Source organism: Dendrobates tinctorius, unplaced genomic scaffold (assembly GCF_039654945.1).
Source record: "Dendrobates tinctorius isolate UK_male_01 unplaced genomic scaffold, ASM3965494v1 ptg000044l, whole genome shotgun sequence".
NCBI lineage: Eukaryota > Metazoa > Chordata > Amphibia > Anura > Dendrobatidae > Dendrobates > Dendrobates tinctorius.
In genome coordinates this window covers 19,379,549-19,402,389 of record NW_027361712.1, presented here as the reverse complement: position 1 = coordinate 19,402,389, position 22,841 = coordinate 19,379,549, and the positions used below count along the sequence as shown (strand labels likewise).

At 43.1% G+C, this 22,841-nt stretch overlaps 1 protein-coding gene across 3 annotated transcripts in view; it reads left to right on the top strand.

The window, feature by feature from the left end:
- HOMEZ (homeobox and leucine zipper encoding) overlaps positions 1-18,407 on the top strand; it is a 50,988-nt gene extending 32,581 nt beyond the window's left edge. For all 3 annotated transcript variants that reach the window (XM_073575385.1, XM_073575383.1, XM_073575384.1), the window contains exon 2: positions 14,828-18,407. In XM_073575385.1, coding sequence (XP_073431486.1) covers positions 14,915-16,522 — 1,608 coding nt within the window. In that variant the 5' untranslated portion in view covers positions 14,828-14,914 and the 3' untranslated portion in view covers positions 16,523-18,407. The remainder of the gene's footprint in view (positions 1-14,827) is intronic.
- The last annotated feature ends 4,434 nt before the right edge of the window (positions 18,408-22,841 follow it).

The window sequence follows — 22,841 nt, the reverse complement described above, 5'->3', positions numbered from 1 at the left end:
GGACGGAATATTACGTCCCAGCGATCAGCGGCGCCCACGTGGTGAGCGCCGCTGATCGCGGCCGGGTGTCAGCTAATTATCATAGCTGACACCCGGCACAATGTGTCAGGGGCGGTCACGGACCGCCCCTGACACGTTAACCCCTTGCACACCGCGATCAAACGCGATCGCGGTGTACCGGGGGTTAAAGGGAAGCATCGGCAGGGAGGGGGCTCCCTCCGTGCTTCCCTGAGCCCCCCACGGCAGCGCAATGTGCAGCGCTGCTGCGGGGGGCTCCTTTCCTCCAGGCCCCCGAATCCAAGATGGCGACGGGGGCCTTCGGGGGCCTGAGGAAGCTGGCTTCCTCAGTGCCTGCAAAGCGCAGGCATGAGGAAGTCTGCAGCAGTGCCTGTGACAGATCGCTGATCTGTCACAGTGATCTGTGATGTGACAGATCAGCGATCTGTCACAGGACAGTGATGTCCCACCTGGGACAAGGTAATAAAGTAAAAAAAAAAAAAAAAAAAAGTGTTAAAAATAATTTTAAAAAAATCGCTAAATAAATTAGTAAAAAAAAAAAAAATTCCCCAATAAATCCATTTTTTCAAAATAAAAAAAAACAAAAACAATAAAAGTACACATATTTGGTATCGTCGCATCCGTAATGACCTGCCCTATAAAACTGTCCCATTAGTTAACCCCTTTAGCAAACCCCTTAAAAAATAAAAATAAAAAACAAAGCAAAAAATACTGATTTATTATCATACCACCGAACAAAAAGTGCAATAACGCGCGATCAAAAAGACACATATAAATATCCATGGTACCGCTGAAAACGTCATCTTGTCCCGCAAAAAACGAGCCGCCATACAGCATCATCCGCAAAAAAATAAAAAAGTTATAGCTTGCAGAATAAAGCGATACAAAAATAATTATTTTTTATATAAAATGGTTTTCATTGCAAAAAACCGACAAAACATAAAAAAATGACCTAAATGAGATATCGCTGTAACCGTACTGACCCGAAGAATAAAACCGCTTTATCAATTTTACCGCACGCGGAACTGTGTAAACGCACCCCCCCCAAAAGAAATTCATGAAACGCTGGTTTTTGTTCATTCTGCGTCCCAAAAATCGAAATAAAAAGCGATCAAAAAATGTCACATGCCCGAAAATGGTACCAATAAAAACGTCAACTCGTCCCGCAAAAAATAAGACCTCACATGACTTGGTGGGTCAAAATACGGAAAAATTATAGCTCTCAATATGTGGTGATGCAAAAACTATTTTTACAATAAAAAGCGTCTTTTAGCGTGCGACAGCCACCAAACATAAAAACCGCCATAAATCGTAAATCAAACCCCCCGTTATCACCCCCTTAGTTAGGGAAAAATAATAAAACTAAAAGAAAATGTATTTATTTCCATTTTCCCGCTAGGGTTAGGGTTAGGGCTAGGGTTAGGGTTAGGGCTAGGGTTAGGGCTAGGGCTAGGGCTGAGATTAGGGTTAGGGGTGTGCTGGGGTTCGGGTTGGAGTTAGAATTGGGGCTTTCCACTGTTTGGGCACATCAGTGTTTTACCCCCACATGTAGGGTATCAGCCTACTCAGGACAAATTACAAAACAACTTTTGGGGTCCAATTTCTCCTGTTACCCTTAGGAAAATAAAAAATTGGGGGCAAAAATATAATTTTGCGGAAAAAAATGTTTTTTTTATTTTCACGCCCGGTCGTTATAAACTTCTGTGAAGCACTGGGGGGTTCAAAGTGCTCACCACACATCTAGATAAGTTCCTCAGGGGGTCTAGTTTCCAAAATGGGATCATTTGTGGGGGGTTTCCACTGTTTAGGTACATTAGGGGCTCTCCAAAGGCAACATGACACCCACAGACCATTCCATCAAAGTCTGCATTCCAAAACGTCACTACTTCCCTTCCGAGCCCCGACGTGTCCCCATACAGTAGTTTTCTCCCACATATGGGGTGTCAGCGTACTCAGGACAAATTGGACAACAACTTTTGGGGTCCAATTTCTCCTGTTACCCTTGGGAAAATAAAAAAATGGGGACTAAAAGATGATGATTGTGGAAAAAATACGATTTTTTTATTTTCACGCCCGGACGTTATGAACTTCAGTGAAGCACTGGGGGGTTCAAAGTGCTCACCACACATCTAGATAAGTTCCTTGGGGGGGTCTAGTTTCCAAAATGGTGTCATTTGTGGGGGGTTTCTACTCTTTTGGTACATCAGGGGCTTTCCTAACGCGACATGGTGTCCGATCTCAATTCCAGCCAAAAACGTCAAATGGCGCTGCTTCCCTTCCGAGCTCTGCCATGCGCCCAAATAGAGGTTTACACCCACATGTGGGGTATCAGCGTACTCAGGATAAATTGCACAATATCTTTTAGGGTCCTGTTACTTTTGGAAAAATAAGAATTGAGGGTGAAAAGCTCATTTTTGTGGAAAAAATATGATTTTTTAATTGTACTGCTGTACGTTATAAACTTCTGTGAAGCCCTTGGGGGTTCAAAGTTCTCACCACACATCTAGATAAGTTCCTTGGGGGGTCTAGATTCCAAAATGGGGTCACTTGTAGGGGGTTTCCACTGTTTTGGTACATCAGGGGTTTTCCAATCGCGACATGGTGTCCGATCTCAAATCTAGCCAAAAACGTCAAATGGCGCTGCTTCCCTTCCGAGCTCTGCTATGCGCCCAAATAGTCATTTACACCCACATATGGGGTATCAGCGTACTCAGGACAAATTGCACAATAACTTTTAGGGTCCTGTTACCCTTGGAAAAATAAAAATTGGGGGTGAAAAGATCATTTTTGTGGAAAAAATATGATTTTTTAATTGTACCGCTGTACGTTATAAACTTCTGTGAAGCCCTTGTGGGTTCAAAGTTCTCACCACATATCTAGATAAGTTCCTTGGGGGGTCTAGTTTCCAAAATGGGGTCACTTGGGGGGTTTCCACTGTTTAGGTACATCAGGGGCTCTCCAAACGCGACATGGCGTCCGATCTGAATTCCAGCCAATTTTGCATTGAAAAAGTCAAACGGCGCTCCTTCCCTACTGAGGTCTGCCATGCGCCGAAACAGTGGTTCCCCCCCACATATCGTGGCTTCAAATGTGAAGTGGTCCCTAAAAATAAAATGGTGTTGCAAAAATGAGAAATCGCTGGTCAATTTTTAACCCTTATAACTTCCTAACAAAAAAAAATTTTGGTTCCAAAATTGTGCTGATGTAAAGTAAGCATGTGGGAAATGTTATGTATTAAGTTTTTTGTGTGCCGTATCGCTGTGATTTAAGGGCATAAGAATTCAAAGTTGGAAAATTGCGAAATTTTCAAAATTTTCGCCAAATTTCCGTTTTTTTCACAAATAAACGCAAGTTATTTGAATGCAATTTTACCACTAACATGAAGTACAATATGTCACGAGAAAACAATGTCAGAATCACCAGGATCCATGGAAGCGTTCCAGAGTTATGACCTCATAAAGGTACAGTGGTCAGAATTGTAAAAATTGGCCCGGGAGTTAACGTGCAAACCACCCTTGGTAGTGAAGGGGTTAAGAACCTTAATGGTGATAATTTTATTGATACATGTGTTGTAATGCAGTCTGGTCCCATACTCTCTGGTCATTTCATTGACCCATGGAGTTAGTCACATGATTTTGATACATGCTCATGCATTTTTGTAATTAATATATTACATAGTTTCTGTACAATTAATTGATAAATTATTAAAATTTTTGATATACGCATTTCATTCAATTTTTGGCAATATATGCTCGTTGTTTCTCCTTGTTTGAAGTATCATGTTGAGTCGCCATATAGCATGGGCATTTGAGATTTTTTGCCGGTATTATTATGTGTAGAATCTAACTCCAAGTAGATCAAACTTCTGTGGAATCAAACTGTCCACTTAGGCCTGTTTCACATTTCCGTTGTCGGCGGTCAGCTGAGATCCGCCAAAAGGAAAAAAACAGATCCGCCTCCGTTTTGTGACATACGGATGTCAGCGGCCGCTTTTTAGGACGGATCCTGCGAAGATGAAAAGTTCTGTAAATTTAAAGCGACCGCGGCCTGGAAGGAGGAGAGAGAGAGAATTTTCGCCGATCCCGGAATGCCATTTCATGGTTAAAATGTTCCCGGAGCAAAGCTTCCGGGCATGCGCACTTCAAAATAGCAGACCGTCAAGCAAAAAAAAAAACGTTGCAGAGTCCGTCTCATCCGCCCGGGAGATGCTAAAATTTTGACGGATCCGTCAAAAAATGGGTGAGACAGACGACCGTCAGTCAAGATCCGCGGCTAATGTAAGTCTATGGGGAAAAAAACGGATCCGCCCCTTTTTTGGCGGATCCGTTTTTTCCAAAATTGGCGGATTTTGACAGACATCAAAAAACGGAAGTGTGAAACAGGCCTTAGGAAGCAACACTGATTGACAATCAATTTAACATGCTGTTGTGCAAATGGAATAGACAACAGATGGAAATTATTGGCAATTATCAAAATACTCAATAAAGGAGTGGTTCTGCAGGTGGGGACCACAGACCACATCTCAGTACCAATGCTTTCTGTCTGATGTTTTGGTCACTTTTGAATGTTGGTAGTGCTTTCACACTCGTGGTAGCATGAGACGGACTCTACAACCCACACAAGTGGCTCAGGTAGTGCAGGTCATCCAGGATGGCACATCAATGCGAGCTGTGGCAAGGTTTGCTGTGTCTGTCAGCGTAATGTCCAGAGGCTGGAGGCGCTACCAGGAGACAGGCCAGTACACCAGGAGACGTGGAGGGGGGGCCGTAGGAGGGCAACAACCCAGCAGCAGGACCGCTACTTCCGCCTTTGTGCAAGGAGAAACAGGAGGAGCACTGCCAGAGCCCTGCAAAATTACCTCCAGCAGGCCACAAATGTGCATGCATCTGCACAAACGGTTAGAAACGGACTCCATGAGGATGGTCTGAGGGCTCGATGTCCACAGATGGGGGTTGTGCTCACAGCCCAACACCGTGCGGCCCTCCAAAAAAAATGCTTGAAAAAGGTTCGCTTCCTGAACCGAAACATTGCACTTATGGGCTAAATAAACAGCTCTTATTTATACTGAAAAACCGGTGTGCTGTTCCTGCTTTTTGGATTCTTGCACTGAAAAGGTTTGGTGGTTGCCTTTGGGAGCTTTGCACCTGGACTCTATCTCTCTATCTAGTACGTGTGTGTGTGTGTGTGTGTGTGTATGACTTGCTACATAAACGTGTATATATTGTACGTGTGAGATATATACTGTATATAGATACTCTGAGGCATACCACACATGTTGGCATTAGATACATGGTCGGTTATGTTAGTGTAAGTTTCCTTCAGAGTATTACAGTGACATAGCAGAGCTGAGTCAGTGATGATTACTCTGCTGCTCTCTAAACACCTGCAGTGACAGCAGAGGGGAGCGGTCATCAGAAGCCTGGTACTGTACTACTCCTGTCAGGCTGTGAACACTGCTCAGTTCCTCCAATACTCACCTCATCCTGGACCTCCTGTCACTGCTCGCACTGTGGATGTTGACAGGGGGAAAGTGAAGCTCACAGCATAGCTGCAGGCTTCAATCAAATGGCATTGATCTCCTCGGACAGCTGTGACCAGTACAGTCCAAGGGGCGTGCCCAGATCACAGATGGAGGCAGCCACAGTGTAGGCGATGCTGTCGGAGAGCCACCAACAAAGGCAAATGGCAGGCCCCCAGTAGCTGAAGGAAGATTAAAAGGGGATAACCGGAACTTTGGAAAAAAAAAAAACAAAAACTAACAGGCAGGTGGTAGTTGCTATGTGCCTGCGTGTTGTGTGCAGCGCCATTCTTCGCTGGCACAGAACAGTCACAGACTACTCCTGCTGGCTGATTCAGCTGACGTCAACAGAGAAGTGGCTTCTTTTAACCCCTTTCTTCCATCCGACGTACTATCCCGTCCATGGGACCTGGGCCCCTATGCCCATGGACGGGATAGTACGTCAGCGCAATCAGCGGCGCCCACGTGGTGAGCGCCGCTGATCGCGGCCGGGTGTCAGCTGATTATCACAACTGACACCCGGCACAATGTGTCAGGGGCGGTCACGGACCGCCCCCGACACGTTAACCCCTTGCACACCGGGGGTTAAAGGGAAGCATCGGCAGGGAGCGGCCTCCCTCCGTGCTTCCCTGAGCCCCCCACGGCAGCGCAATGTGCAGCGCTGCTGCGGGGGGCTCCTTTCCTCCAGGCCCCCGAATCCAAGATGGCGACGGGGGCCTGAGGAAGCTGGATTCCTCAGTGCCTGCAAAGCGCAGGCATGAGGAAGCCTTCTGCAGTGCCTGTGTCAGATCGCTGATCTGTCACAGTGATCTGTGATGTGACAGATCAGCGATCTGTCACAGGACATTGATGTCCCATCTGGGACTATTTAATAAAGTAAAAAAAAAAAATAAAAAAAAGTGTTAAAATAATTTAAAAAAAAATCGCCAAATAAATTAGAAAAAAAAAAAATATTCCCCCAATAAATCCATTTTTTGGAAATAATAAAAAAAAAACAAAAGTACACATATTAGGTATCGCCGCGTCCGTAATGACCCGCCCTATAAAACTGTCCCATTAGTTAACCCCTTTAGCGAACCCCTTAAAAAATAAAAAACGAAGCAAAAAATAATGATTTATTATCATACCGCCAAACAAAAAGTGTAATAACGCGCGATCAAAAAGACGCATATAAAGAATAAAACCGCTTTATCAATTTTACCGCACGCGGAACGGTGTAAAATTCATGAAACGCTGGTTTTTGTTCATTCTGCGTCCCAAAAATAGGAATAAAAAGCGATCAAAAAATGTCACGTGCCCGAAAATGGTACCAATAAAAACGTCAACTCGTCCCGCAAAAAATAAGACCTCACATGACTCGGTGGGTCAAAATACGGAAAAATTATAGCTCTCAATATGTGGTGATGCATAAACTATTTTTATAATAAAAAGCGTCTTTTAGCGTGCGACAGCTGCCAAATATAAAAACCGCCATAAATAGTAAATCAAACCCCCCCCGATATCACCCCCTTAGTTAGGGAAAAATAATAAAATTAAAAAAAAAAGTATTTATCTCCATTTTCCCGTTAGGGCTAGGGTTAGGGCTCAGATTAGGGTTAGGGGTGTGTTGGGGTTAGGGTTGGAGTTATAATTGGGGGTTTCCACTGTTTGGGCACATCAGGGGCTCTCCAAATGCAACATGGCGTCTGATCTCAATTCCAGCCAATTCTGAGTTGAAAAAGTCAAATGGTGCTCCTTCCCTTCCAAGCTCTGCCATGCGCCCAAACAGTGTTTTACCCCCACATGTAGGGTATCAGCCTACTCAGGACAAATTGCAAAACAATTTTTGGGGTCCAATTTCTCCTGTTACCCTTAGGAAAATAAAAAATTGGGGGCAAAAATATCATTTTTGTGGAAAAAAATGATTTTTTTATTTTCACGTCCGAGTGTTATAAACTTCTGTGAAGCACTTGAGGGTTCAAAGTGCTCACCACACATCTAGATAAGTTCCGTGGGGGGTCTAGTGTCCAAAATGGGGTCACTTGTGGGGAGTTTCAATAGTTTAGGTACATCAGGGGCTCTCCAAACACACATGACACCCGCAGACCATTCCATCAAAGTCTGCATTCCAAAACGTCACTACTTCCCTTCCGAGCCCCGACATGTGCCCATACAGTAGTTTTCTCCCACATATGGGGTATCAGCATACTCAGGACAAATTGGACAACAACTTTTGGGGTCCAATTTCTCCTGGTACCCTTGGGAAAATAAAAAAAATGGTGACTAAATGTTTGTGGAAAAAATACGAATTTTTTATTTTCACGCCCGGGCATTATAAACTTCTGTGATGCACTGGGGGGGTCAAAGTGCTCACCACACATCTAGATAAGTTCCTTAGGGGGTCTAGTTTCCAAAATGGTGTCATTTGTGGGGGGTTTCCACTGTTTTGGTACATCAGGGGTTTTCCAAACGCGACATGATGTCCGATCTCAATTCCAGCCAAAAACGTCAAATGGCGCTGCTTCCCTTCCGAGCTCTGCCATGCGCCCAAATAGTGGTTTACCCCCACATGTGGGGTATCAGCGTACTCAGGACAAATTGCACAATAACTTTTAGGGTCCTGTTACCCTTGGGAAAATAAAAATTGGGGTGAAAAGATCATTTTTGTGGAAAAAATATGATTTTTTAATTGTACCGCTGTACGTTATAAACTTCTGTAAAGCCCTTGTGGGTTCAAAGTTCTCACCACATATCTAGATAAGTTCCTTGGGGGGTCTAGTTTCCAAAATGGGGTCACTTGTAGGTGGTTTCCACTGTTTAGGTACATCAGGGACTCTCCAAACGTGATATTGCGTCCAATCTGAATTCCAGCCAATTTTGCATTGAAAAAGTCAAACGGCGCTCCTTCCATTCTGAGCTCTGCCATGCACCGAAACAGTGGTTCCCCCCGACATATCAGGTATCTGCGTACTCAGGACAAATTGCACAATAACTTTTGCAGTCCAATTTCTCCTGTTACCCTTGGTAAAATAAAAAAAATTGAACCTGAAGTATTTTATATTTATTATGAAAAAGTTAGATGTTCATTTTTTTTTTTAAATATTCAAAAAAATTCCTGTGATGCACCTAAAGGGTTAATAAACTTCTTGAATGTGGTTTTGAGCACTTTAAGGGGTGCAGTTTTTAGAATGGTGTCACTTTTGGGTATTTTCTATCATATAGACCCCTCAAAGTGGCTTCAGATGTGATGTGGTCCTAAAAATAAAATGGTGTTGTAAAAATGAGAAATCGCTGGTCAACTTTTAACCCTTATAACTTCCTAACAAAAAAAAATTTTGGTTCCAAAATTGTGCTGATGTAAAGTAAATGTGGGAAATGTTAGTTATCAAGTTTTTTGTGTGCCGTATCTCTGTGATTTAAGGGCATAAAAATTCAAAGTTGGAAAATTGCGAAATTTTCAAAATTTTCGCCAAATTTCCGTTTTTCTCACAAATAAACGCAAGTTATTTGAATGAAATTTTACCACTAACATGAAGTACAATATGTCACGAGAAAACAATGTCAGAATCACCGGGATCCATGGAAGCTTTCCAGAGTTATGACCTCATAAAGGTACAGTTGTCAGAATTGTAAAAATTGGCCCGGTCATGAACGTGCAAACCACCCTTGGGGGTGAAGGGGTTAAGCCCTATTGACAGGGCGTAACTGCTGCTTAACTGGGGGAGCCAGCAGTGGTCTGTGACTGTTCTGTTCCGAAGAACTCCTCGCCACCTTTCGTGGCAGCCTGTTCCACTCATTGATCACCCTCACTGTCAAAAAGTTTTATCTAATATCTGAGGCTGGTTTCACATTTGCGTTTTTTAGCGCTGGAAAAAAAACGCATATGTGCGCATGCGTTTTTTCCCCTATATTTAACATGGGTGCGCATACCTGCGCGCTTGTAAGCGCATGTATGCGATTTTCATGCGCTGCGTTTTTTTGGGGTGTGCGTTTGTATTTTCCAGACGCAGCATGTTGCATTTTTTGGCCCTGCAAAAAAGCGCATGCGCACATATGCGCATGTTTTGCGCTAAAAATGGCCATTATAGCCTATGGATGCGCATATGTGCGCACTGGCATGCTCATGTATGCGTTTTTTTGCATATGCGTTTTTTTTTTTTAACCATGGAATTTAGGGGTTTGGGTTAGAGTTAGGGTTAGTTAAGGGGGTTTAGGGTTAGGGTCAGGGTTAGGGTTGGGGTTTGGGTCAGGGTTAGGGTTAAGTATGGTTTGGTTAAGGGTTAGGGTCAGGATTAGGGTTAAGTATGGTTTGGTTAAGGGTTAGGGTCAGGGTTAGGGTTAGGGTCAGGGTTAGGGTTAAGTATGGTTTTGTTAAGGGTTAGGGTCAGGGTTAGGGTCAGGATTAGGGTTAAGTATGGTTTGGTTAAGGGTTAGGGTCAGGGTTAGGGTCAGGGTTAGGGTTAAGTATGGTTTTGTTAAGGGTTAGGGTCAGGGTTAGGGTTAAGTATGGTTTTGTTAAGGGTTAGGGTCAGGGTTAGGGTCAGGATTAGGGTTAAGTATGGTTTGGTTAAGGGTTAGGGTCAGGGTTAGGGTTAGGGTCAGGGTTAGGGTTAAGTATGGTTTTGTTAAGGGTTAGGGTCAGGGTTAGGGTCAGGATTAGGGTTAAGTATGGTTTGGTTAAGGGTTAGGGTCAGGGTTAGGGTCAGGGTTAGGGTTATGGTCAGGGTTAGGGTCAGGGTTAGGGTTAAGTATGGTTTTGTTAAGGGTTAGGGTTAGTTAGGGTTTAGGGTTTGGGTTAGGGTTAAGTATGATTTGGTTAAGGGTCAGGGTCAGGGTTAGGGTCAGGGTTAGGGTTAGTAAAGTCATGGTTTGGGTTAGTGTGAGGGGCCACCTAATGTTGGAAAAAAAACGCAAACGCGGTAAAAACGCACTAAAAACGCATACAAACGCATAAAAACGCTGCGTTTTTTTCATGCATGCTCATAAAAATGCTTGAAAAAAACGCAGCAGTTGTATGCTTTTGTATGCGTTTTTTCAATGCGTTTTTTTGCGGGAAAAACGCGCTGCAAAAAAAAGCAAGTGTGAAACTAGCCTGATCTGTATTTTTTCCCTTTCAGTTTAATTTCATTGCATCTCATGTTTCCATGTGCATGATATAGGAGCGGAGACCCTGGTTCCAGCTATGTCACTTTCCGGTCTGTGTGCGGTCATTCTGATAAATCAAGGTTTTCTTTTTTTTTTCTGCAAACATAGCAACTGTCTGAATGCTGAGCTCTGTATAGCCCTGCCCACACCACTGATTGGCAGATTTCTGAGTACATTGTAAAAATTGAAAGAAAGCTGCCAATGAGTGGTAGGGGTGGGGTTACAAAGAGCAGGAGGACTACATAGCACAAGACAAGAAGTCCTGTAATGATGATCTCCTGCTTATATAACACTGCTTTTATTGAAACGGCCAAGACAGCCTAGTAAGTGACACATCACTTGAAGCAGACTCTCAACCTCTACTTCATGATGCTCTCAAATTACATAGCAAAAACCTATTGACAGATTCCACTGGAATTGCGATCCACCCGCGGCATTTAACTCGCGCTTCCGGCCATCGGGCCAGAAATCCGCGCATCGGTGACCTAGTCACGTGATTGCGGTTCACCTGTTCGTTGGCATGACAACCAGAAGTCTTCTGGAGACTTATGGTTGTCACGCGGTGGTCAGCGCTCATAGGAAGTGAATAATTCTGCTACACACAGAGGCGATCAGATCATCGCCTATATGTAGCAGAGCCGATCGGGTTATGGCAGCTTCTAGTCTGCCATGGAGACTATTGAAGCATGCCAAAAGTAAAAAAAAAGATAAAAAGTTTTTGAAAATATTAAAAAAATAATTCAAAATAAAACAATAAAAAATCAAACATACACATATTTGGTATAACTGAATTCAGAATCGCCTGATCTATCATTAAAGAAATTATTGACCTGATTGCTAAATGGTGTAGTGAGAAAAAAGTTAAAATGCCAGAACTATGTTTTTTTGGCAATGTGAAATTTGCATTAAAACGCAATAACGTGCAATGAAAAGATCGTATCTGCATCAAAATGGTACCATTAAAAACGTCAGCTCGGCACGCAAAAAAATAAGTCCTCACCCAACCCGAAATCACAAAAAATGGAGACGCTACGGGTATCGGAAAATGGCACAATTTTTTTTTTTTTTAACAAATTTTTTTTTCTTCTCTACTTAAATAAAAAAGAACCTAGACATGTTTGGTGTCTATGAGTGACCTGGAGAATCATAATGTCAGGTTAGTTTGAGCATTTGGTGAACATGGTAAAAAAATAAATCCAAAAAACCGATGTGGAATTGCACTTTTTTGCAATTTCACCGCACTTGGAATTTTTTTTTCCCGTTTTTGAGTACACGATATGGTAAAACCAATGGTGTTTTAAAGTACAACTCGTCCCGCAAAAAACAAGCCCTCACATGGCCATATTGACGGAAAAATAAAAAAGTTATGGCTCTGGGAAGAAGGTGAGCGAAAAACAGAAACTCAAACAAAGGCAAGGTCTCAAAGGGGTTATTGTGTACAAAGCTACAATGGAATTGGCATTGCTCAGACCCATTGTGAGACAATATGTAGTTGCAGAGGGCCCTGAGTTCCTTCTGACAATGCTAGACCTGAAGTGTGTCAGCAGTTCCTGCATGATGAAGGCATTGATGCTATGGACTGGCCTGCCTGTTCCCCAGACCTCAATCCAATCGTGCACATCTGGGACATCATGTCTCGTTCCATCCACCAATGCCAAGTTGCACCACAGACTGTCCAGTAGTTTACTGATGCTTTAATCCAGGTCTGTTAGACAATCCCTCAGGAGAATATCTGCCGCCTGATCAGGACCATGCACAGGCGTTGTAGGGAGATCATACAGGCACATGGAGGCCGCACACACTATTGAGCATCATTTCCTTGTCTTGAGGCTTTTCCACTGATGGTGGATCAGCCAGTAATTTGATTTTCCACTTTGATTTTGAGAACAATTCCAAATCCAGACCTCTAAGGGTTATTAATTTATATTGATTATTTTTATGTTTTATTGTTCCAAACCCATTCCACAATGGTATTCTAGTGTTCCCTTTAGTGTACTTTCCCTCTGACTATTCCACTCATGGTTTTTGACTTACAGTTACTGAGGTAAAAAAGGTGACAATCAAAGTGTTCTCGCCAGAAAACCGTCATGAAACACTGAAAGTTGCAAGATTTGCACAATGCTGAGTTGCTCAAAAATGTTGTAACTTTTGCCATTCTCCAGGTTCTACAAGTGCAACTTTGGGTGTTGTTTGAAGCACCTCTTGCAAAATGGTAGGACCTGGGAGGGGGGGACGGGGCTTAGCTATGTCCATCTGTTACATTCTCCATACCCTGATTAGTGTAAGATTTCTAGCAAGGCACACACCACTAATAAGTTGCTCCGAATTCATTAATTGTTATGCGCTTTTTACTGTTTTCGCTGCATCTTATTCCTGCATGGCCTCATTAGGACTGGCATCTTTTTCAATCAGGGCCAAACTTCATATTGTTTCAGGAAACAGCCATATGCATATAGTCACAACGGTCTGATAACTACCCAATCTTTGGTTGAGTGTAAGGCCTTTGTTAATTAAGGGGAAGTAGGGTTAATTGTGGCTTTACCTTGTTCTGATTGGTGTATCCTGTGATATTAGATGTTTTTGGAGGCGCTATCAGTCATTCTAATCTTGCCTCTAGTAATATGGATCCTTGTTGAAAATTCTTCATGAAGGGACAGGAAGTATGAGTCTAAACAAACCCCAGTGGCCAGTGTGAAAGTTACACATTATTTTTTAGTCCCTTTCCAACATTTGCAGCACATTCAGCCTACCACATACTTGGCAGTTAATGGCTGTGATCCGTAACCAGGATCTGCCTCTAAGGATATGTTCCCACGGTGAGCTTTTGATGCGTTTTTGACACTGCCGTCCTACAGTTTTGGCAGAGTGGATGGGAGCTTGTCCCCAATGTGCTTTTTTTTCATTTTTTTTTTTTTACTCTGACCTGCGGCACGTGTTTTAAATCTGCATCATGTTAATTTCTATTCCGGATACGCAGAGTTTTCTGTGCGGATATTCCCCATAGACTTGCATTAGATTATGTATGTGGTATTGCCACATCCATAAAGTCTTTTCTATCAAATTATAAAATTATTACTATGATTGGTAAATACAAAGAATTGCAATACATCAATATTGCTTATAGGAGTTTGATGCTGCAAAAAAATTGCAATAAGAAGTGGAGAAAACGTATCTGTCCCAATATGGAAACAATAAAAATATCAGTTCGTTCTGGAAGAAAACAAGCTCTCGCACAACTCCATGACTGGAAATTAAAGTTAAGCGTCCTAGAAAAAGCCTTTTTTTTTTTTTTTTTTTTTTTTTTTTTTATGGGAAATGTTTAGGAAAAAAATAATTTTAAAACTAAACAGAATCTCACTGCAATTTTTTTTACCCAGTTTTTCCAATACATTATGTGATAAAATCAATGATGCTATTCAAAACTACAATAAGCCCTCCATAAAGCTGTGGAGAGAAAATTAAACAATATTGCTTTTTTTTTCTTTTTAATAAATTTAACATAAAAACCTGATTTGAATAGGTATTTTTCTGATTATAACTTCCCTTTTAGAAGGGATTGTCCAAGTAATAGAGGATGCCTTTAATGAATTTGTATATTTACATTGATTATTTAACTCTGTATTTAAGGTGAATCTGTTACGTTAGATAAGACTAACCTACACAAAAGGGGTTAATCTGCAGGTTAATAGCGATAGGAAGGTGCTCTGCCACCATATTGAAGTGCAGTACTTGGGAGAAAACAAACTGTATTCTTTCTGGGAGCTAACATCTTTCAGTCGTACAGCCATGACGGCGGCACACCTGAATGACTGAAAGCCGGCAACTCCTGTAAGAAATAAGTTTGTTTGATCCTGGGCACCTTTCTAATGCTAATAACCTACAGATTAATTTTATATCTGCAGGTTATTAGCATCTGACTTGACAGGTTCTTTCTAAATTTCCAGACCTCAGCCACATTGCCTCTATTAAGTGCTTATATTCATATTTATTACTATTTTATTGGGAGTAATGAAATTCTAAGCCTTAACTACAACTTATCAAATAGATGAATGTAACATATTAGTTGTTTGTAGTCAGTAGGATTTCATTAACATTGGCTGGAAAATATAAAAGTCTGTTAATCTTTTGTTTTTTACAATCTAACATGCTTTTCTTCTTCTTGTGTAGAAAATCCAAAGAGCAAGAAAATTGGTCAAGATTCATTTCTAATGAAAATCACAACCTGCTTTATGATTCCACCCTTCTAATTGGACCATGTCTCCCACAGCCACCAATGCATCTGGTGTGTACCCAGAAGACACTCCAGGACTTGTGTGCCTGCCTCCTATTTCTGATGACCTTCAGTTGATTTGGACACAGGCAGAGCTCACCAGTGAGTTGGATGATCATCCACAGCTTATCCATACTTTTAGTTACTTTCCTTATCCTACAATGCCAGAAATTGCTTTGCTTTGCTTACGATATGGACTACAAATGGAAAAAGTTAAAGCCTGGTTTATGGTACAACGTATTCGCTGTGGTATCAGCTGGTCCTCGGAGGAAATTGAAGAGACACGTTCACGTTTGGTCTACAATCAGGATCAGTTACATTTCAAGCCTTTGATTGCAGTAGCCAAGAAATCTGGTTTCAGGAATTTAGAAAAATCTTCAGTTCCATCACCAAAGCGTGATGCAGTGAAAGCGATACTTCCACACACTCCTTGTGATGTGGCCCCAGAAACTAAGAAACTGAAATTAAGTGAGACACCTGAGAGACCTGAACAAAGAACCCTAGAGCTGAGGAATGAACAAATGAAGGAAAGCTCAAGCAATGACTCACCAGGCACTTATGGACATTGTAAAACCGCTACTGACATGACTCCTGAACCAAAACTGGTACTTATAAGCCAAGTCAAGCATGAGCCTGAAACAAACTCATTTAGGCTTTCTCCTTTCATTAATGAAGACACCCGTAAAATGTTGTCTTCATCTTGGCATATTTATGATTGTCAGGGAGTGCAAGCTCATGGGTCTAATGTAAACAGTGGAGGGCTTCTTGGAGAAGACTATTACACACGAGTTATACGACGACAGCGAAAAACCAAAGAACAATTGGCAATACTAAAATCCTTTTTTTTGCAGTGTCAGTGGGCTCGACGTGAAGACTACAAACACCTGGAGGAATTAACTGGACTGCCAAGAGCAGACATCATCCAGTGGTTTGGAGATACACGTTATGCACTTAAACATGGACAGCTGAGGTGGTTCCGTGATAGCACCAACAATGAACGCCCCAAATGGTTGGATGAACCACAGTATTATGTAAATCAGAATGGAAGATCGAGTGAACATAACTCTGGAGAACATTCTGAAGTTGTAACATTGGCTCCTGAATTGGGAGCACAGGAATCAGAAAATCAGCCTGCAGGTAAAGTGTTAAAATCACCAGAACATTCTATAGCCGGTAGCCCAGTAATAAAATTAACAGAACCATGCTCAGGAATACCTATGCAAAAAGTAACAGAAATACATTCTAATATATATGCAACGCCTTCAGGGACACCACAATCTGCACATAGCAAATTAAAATCAACTTCTACAATGGTAGCTTCTCCACATTCAGAGCATTTTTATCAGGACCATAATCTGTCTGCTCCACAAAAAAACTATGAAATACTAGAGAGATACTGGGATACTCATCATTGTATACAAGAGGAAGACTTAAATTCACTTATTAAAAATTCTGGTTTAAGTCGAAAGGAGATAATAGATTGGTTTTGTTACAAATCTAAAGAACCTTTTGAAGTTGAAGTATGTCTGGATGAAGAGGAAGATGATCTCGAGGAGGAGGATGAGGATGAAGTTGTTGTAATTCAGGACTAGTGCAATGATTACAAACATATTTTTCTGAGGAATGGTCTATTTGAATAAAAAAAAAGAAATTTATGTTCTACCTATAATAATTTACTTTGGTACACCTTTTTGTATTTATTATTTACATGTAATTTAGTTTTTTTTTCTGCATACTACGAGGGGCTACTGATAAGTCTTTGGCTTTACCAAGAAAGAAACGAGATGGGGAAGATGAAACTTTATATTTATTCCACATACTCTCCGCTGATGTCAACACACTTCTTACAAGTTCTGTAAGCCTTGCAAAAATATGTATTTTGGTTGTGCCTTAAACCAGGCATTCATAACAGTCATGGCATCAGAAATGGTGTGAAATTTGGTAAACTTGGTGTCTCTTCAGGTTTGGAAACAGATGATAGTCGGAGGGAGCTAGATTTGGTGAATAAGGTGGGTGGTCAACCAGCTGGAACCCCAGCTCTGCCAGTTTTGCCTTCGTCATTTGTGCAGTGTGAACGGAGGCTTGTCTTGCAGGAATTCCAATTACAAGGTCCTTTGGACCTCTTCCGCACCTTTTGGCCTTCAGAGCTGCCTTCAGTTGGTCCAAAAGTTCAATGTAATACCTTGCATTGATGGTGGAACCCTTTTGAAGGTAGTCCACTAGCAGCACGCCCTTCTTTATCCCAGAACACAGACGACATCACCTTAGTGGCTGATTTTTGCACCCTGAACTTCTTTGGAGGAGGAGAACCACTGTGTCTCCAATCTTTTGACTGCTCCTTGGTTTCAGGGTCATGCAAGTAAATCCAGGTCTTGTCCATAGTGACCAGTCGATCCAGGAAGTTCTTAGCAGTCTAGAAATGCTGACAGATGGATCAGGAAGTTTTCACTTGCATGCTTTCCTTATCTGTTGTCAAACATTTGGGGACCCACTTTGCAGATGGCTCTTTTATGTCCAAATGTTCATGGAAAATTTCACAAACACATTCATGGGAAATGCCCATGATGTCTGCTATTGCTTTAGCTGAAATTCGCCGATTCTCCAGTATAAGGTTGGTGCACAGCATCGACGATCTCCGGAACAACAACCACTCTCGGTCGTCCAGGCCCGTTTTAAATTTGGCAACCCAGTAGAATATGAAGTGCATTGATCCCCCAATGTCTGCAGCATATCACCATGAATGTTCATTGCGGACTTTCCTTGCAGAAACAAGAATTTTATCACTCCTCTGCTCCCATTTGCTGTCAATAGCATATTGGACTCCGCCATTTTGCTTTTCTGCATGCGTAGGACACTGTTGCCATAAGCTAAAAACACAAAATTTTGAACACATATATTAGATACACAAGGCTTTCATGTGATGTAACATTCGTTACCATAGGAACAAAAAAAAATCATAAAGCCAAAGACTTATCAGCCGCCCCTTGTAAGGACTATTGCACATAAATTGTATTTACGTTCCCCAAAAGTTGAAGGGCCTGATTCATCAATGTAATTTCACCAGAATTTTACAACTTTTGGTGTTTAAACACTAGTTTCTCCCAGTTCTGCCAAAATGGATGGGGCAGGAAGGGGATGTGGTGGCGTTACGCCACAGCTTCTCTAATTCATGACAATCTGTGGTGCTCCCTAAGCCAGAAATCTCACTCCAGCCCATGATTGGAATCAGATTTGTGGCGTGGAGCACGCCACTTATCAGACATTTCAGATTAATGAAAAGGCATGCATCTCTTCATGAATCAGGAGCATCTGACGCCACCATGTCCCCTCATCAAGTTTGATAAGAAAATCACCACTCTTGATGAATTGGGGCCAAAGTTTTCCTTTTGGACATAAACATTAATAAGCCTTCAATGTTTGGTGGTGTGTAGACCTTTTAGAAGACCAGCAAATAAAGGGCAGCGGTACTTTTGAAAATGTCTTTCCTTCATTGTTTGCACGACAGTACCATACTTACAAGTGTGATTGTGACTGGTAACACAGCTCAGTATCATTTACTTGAATGGAAGGAGCATCAGTACTATGTACAACCTCCTATAAAATCGAGCCGCTATGTTTGTTTGTGGCACCTCATCAGCAGGACTAAGTGAGTTAGAAAATCCATCAATCGTATGTTTCTGGTAAAGAATATAAAATGGTCACAGCAAATCTCGGCATGTTGTCAAAGTGCATGAGTCTTAAGGCCTCGTTACACATAACGATGTCCCAGCGACAATGGCGGATCTTAATAGGGGCGGATGGGGCGGTCGCCCCAGGCCCAAGGTTTTTTGGGGGTCCAGGGCACTGGCGTAGCGTGGTGGGGGGGGCGGTCCGCCCCAGGCGGCATGTGTGTGGGGGCGGCGCGGCAGCAGCAATTCCACCCTGCAGTGCAGCGGCGGGCAGGGAGCGATGCGATCACGGCAGCTCCGCTGCCTGCAAGAGTGAATAGCAGGAGCGGCAAGGGTCCGTCCTTCCTGCCCGGAGGCCGCGCTTCCTGTTTCACACAGAGGAGCGCCGCTGAATGACGTCATCATTCAGCGGCCGCTGCTGTGTGAGGGAGGAAGCTCGGGCGATGCTGCGGACAGGTGAGAGGAGAGAGGTGGTGTCTTGTGTGTATGTATGTATGTCTGTGTGTGTATGTGTGTATGATGGAGCAGGCAATGATGGGAGTGATGGTCTAGAAGGCAGTGATGGGGTGAAGGAGCAGACAATGATGGGGTGATGGAGCAGGCAATGATGGGGGTGATGGAGCAGGCAATGATGGGGGTGATGGAGCAGGCAGTGATGGGGTGATGGAGCAGGCAGTGAGGGGAGTGATGGGGTGATGGAGCAGGCAGTGATGGGGTGATGGAGCAGGCAATGAGGGGAGTGATGGGGTGATGGAGCAGGCAATGAGGGGGGTGATGGAGCAGGCAATGAGGGGAGTGATGGGGTGATGGAGCAGGGAATGAGGGGAGTGATGGGGTGATGGAGCAGACAATGATGGGGGTGATGGAGCAGGCAGTGATGGGGTGATGGAGCAGGCAATGATGGGGTGATGGAGCGTGATTTTGTGCGTATTGGCCGTAGGCCTACAGCTTATGTGCAACGTCTTTTTAGGCCATGTCCACACGTGGTGGAATGGTGGCGGGTTTTCCGTATGGACCCGCAGCAAACCAAGTGCTGCGGTCCGTACGGCTGTCAATTCCCGCACGGGGACCGCAGCGCTCAGGTGGGAAGGGGGGTACAGGGGCCCAGGTTTTATGAACAGCCCCGGGCCCATAGTCCACTTAATCCGCCACTGCCCAGCGATCTCACTAACGATCCGACATGGATGGGATCGCTGGGACATAGCTCACCAGCGATTAGCCTAACAATCACATAGACAGCCCCTCCAGCGATCAGCACCAGCGAGCAAGCTGGTTTCCAATGTAAACAGCGGGTATCTAAGAGCCGCGCGGCTCTTGGATACCCGCTGTTTACCCTAGATACCAGCGTGCACCCAGTGTGCGTGCGCTGGTATCTAGGGTAAACAGTGGGTATCCAAGAGCCGTGCGGCTCTTAGTTACCCGATGTTTACGTTGGATACCAGCGTCGCTGATCGCTGGTCTATCGCCACACGCAGTGATGCGCGCTGGCCAGCGGGAGACCAACGATCAAAAAATGGCCCAGGACGATCCTGCACGATCAGCGATAACCGGCAGGGGGACTGGTCGCTTATCCCTTTCATACAGCGATATCGTTGGAGAGATCGCTGATGCGTCACAGAATCAGCGATCTCGCTAGCCATCTCTCTGTGTGACGGGGCCCTTAAAGAGCTTGTCCACTACTTTAGCATTGATGACCTATCTCTAGGAAAGGTCATCAATGTCTGAACGGTCGGGGTCGATCAGCTGTTATCTTGCTCATGGTGGCTGCTGATCACTTGTGGAGCTGGTCATCCTCCGATAGTGGCTGAGGCTTATTAGTACACATTCTTCTCCTTTTCAAATCACTAGGAGGCTGCTGCGCAGTTCCCTGCGGCGGACACTATTTGAAGACAGCCAGCTCTGCAAGTGAGAACTTCCAGCCAGTGGCCGCTGACACCGATAACAGCTGATCAGCGGGGGTACCAGGTCTCGGACCCTGACCGATCAGTCATAGATGACCTATTCTAAGGATAGGTCATCAGTGCTAAAGTTTTGCATAGCCTCTTTTAGGGTCTGTGCACACGGTGCGGTTTCTACTGCGGATCCGCCGCTGCGGATCTGCAGCAGAACTGCAGGTGATGTACGGTACCATTATAGCCTATGTAAAAAAAAAACCAAAACGCTGTGCACATGCGGATTTTTCCGCGGGGAAAAAAAAACAGCATGTCACTACTTTTGTGAGGTTTTGCTGCAGTTTTCCACCTGCTCCAATCTACAAATCCGCAGGTGGAAAATCGCAGTGGAAAACAGCACAAAAACGCCAGTAAAACTGCAAAGAAAAGGAAGAAATCTGCAGGAAAAATGCAGGTCATTTGACCTGCGGATTTAGTAAAATCCGCGCGGAAGGATCCGCACCGTGTGCACATAGCCTTAATTATTTTTTCTGTTTGTTTTTAATAGCATCAAGGTGAGTAGTTGGCAGATATAAACACTAACACAAATTTATGACAACTCATTTCAATTCTGGTATTTAAAAGAAAACAATTTGAAGACAAAAATATATTAGTCCTGTCTTTTATACTTTTAGGGCGATTTTGCCCTGCGGCTTTTCATCTCTACAATGGAGGAGATGGCAAACCGCAGCGGAATCAGGAGAAAGAATTGACATGTCAATTCTTTCTGCGGTTTAAAAACCGTGCGGAAAAATCCGCACCGTCTGCACTGCGGTTTTTAATATCCATAGGATATTATGGTACTGTACACCGCAGCAAAAACTGCAGCGGCTGGCACCCTAAGGCCTCTTTCACACTTCAGTTTTTTACAATCAGTCACAATCCGCCAGGTTTTGAAAAAAAACGGATCCTCAATTTTCTTTTGAGGATCCGTTTTTTTTTCTCCATTGACTTTCATTAATGGCGGATTGTGACGGATTGCTGTCCGTTGCATCCGGTTTTTTTGAGGATCCGCCAAAAGTTGCTGTCCGTCACATCCTCAAAGATTTCAAAACGGAGCTTGCAACGTTTTTTTCTGTGGCGGATTCTCCAGACACTCATTTAACCCGAAATTCTTTCTGGGTGCCGGACAAAAAGAAAATTCATTCTCTCTCTCTCTCTCTCTCTCTCTCTCTCTCTCTCACCAGCGATTCCTTTACATTTCCTCATTTTCAGGATCCGTCTGAAAACGGATCCTGTGCCATCCGTTCACATCAGTTGACAACGGATCCGCTAGTCTGACTTTTTGGCGGATTTGAACTGATGCAAAAAAACTGAAGTGTGAAAGAGGCCTAAGGGTGTGTGCACACTAGGGTGACCGGATCTCATATGGGGGGGAAAAAATGTCAGAATCTTGTTCGTCTGGACCCCACAAAACGATTCCCCTTTCCAGATATTAGCCAAAATTTGAGCTCGATCAAACGACGTTAACCCGTGCCGCTCGTCACTCAAAGTTTGAAAAAATCCAAATTGAGGTATTTTAAGATTTAGGTATTTTGCATAGTCTGTTAGACTATAAAGAATGTGACAACAACATTGCAGAAATAGCCCTGACCAAATTTTCGAACCATTTGTGGTATTTGAATGCAGAGTTGGTGGGATTATCGTTTTTTGATCCCACCATTACAATGAAAAGTTGTTAATGGCTAATAAATTGCTCAGCACAGATGAACCATCAGAGCACGCTAACCTACATGAGTTGATAATTTTACATAGTTATCTAATCTATTCTAGAGCTTTTGTTAAAGTAGTTTTTGAAACGTCAGAATATAATGCTCGGCATTTGCTTACAACTTGCAGGACATATTGCTTTTGTTCTTCATCTTTTGTCAGAAGGTCGTTAAAGTCGGTTACTTCCTACCTCTTTTAATTTTTCTTTCCTAACTTTTGGATTTACAACCCTAGCGTGCTCTGATGGTTCATCTGTGCTACTGAGCAATTTATTAGCCATTAACAACTTTTCATTGTAATGGTGGGATCAAAAAACGATAATCCCACCAACTCTGCATTCAAATACCACAAATGGTTCGAAAATTTGGTCAGGGCTATTTCTGCAATGTTGTTGTCACATTCTTTATAGTCTAACAGACTATGCAAAATACCTAAATCTTAAAATACCTCAATTTGGATTTTTTCAAACTTTGAGCGACGAGCGGCACGGGTTAACGTCGTTTGATCGAGCTCAAATTTTGGCTATCTCAATATCTGGAAAGGGGAATCGTTTTGTGGGGTCCAGACGGACAAAATTCCGACATCGATTTTTTGCGGTCACC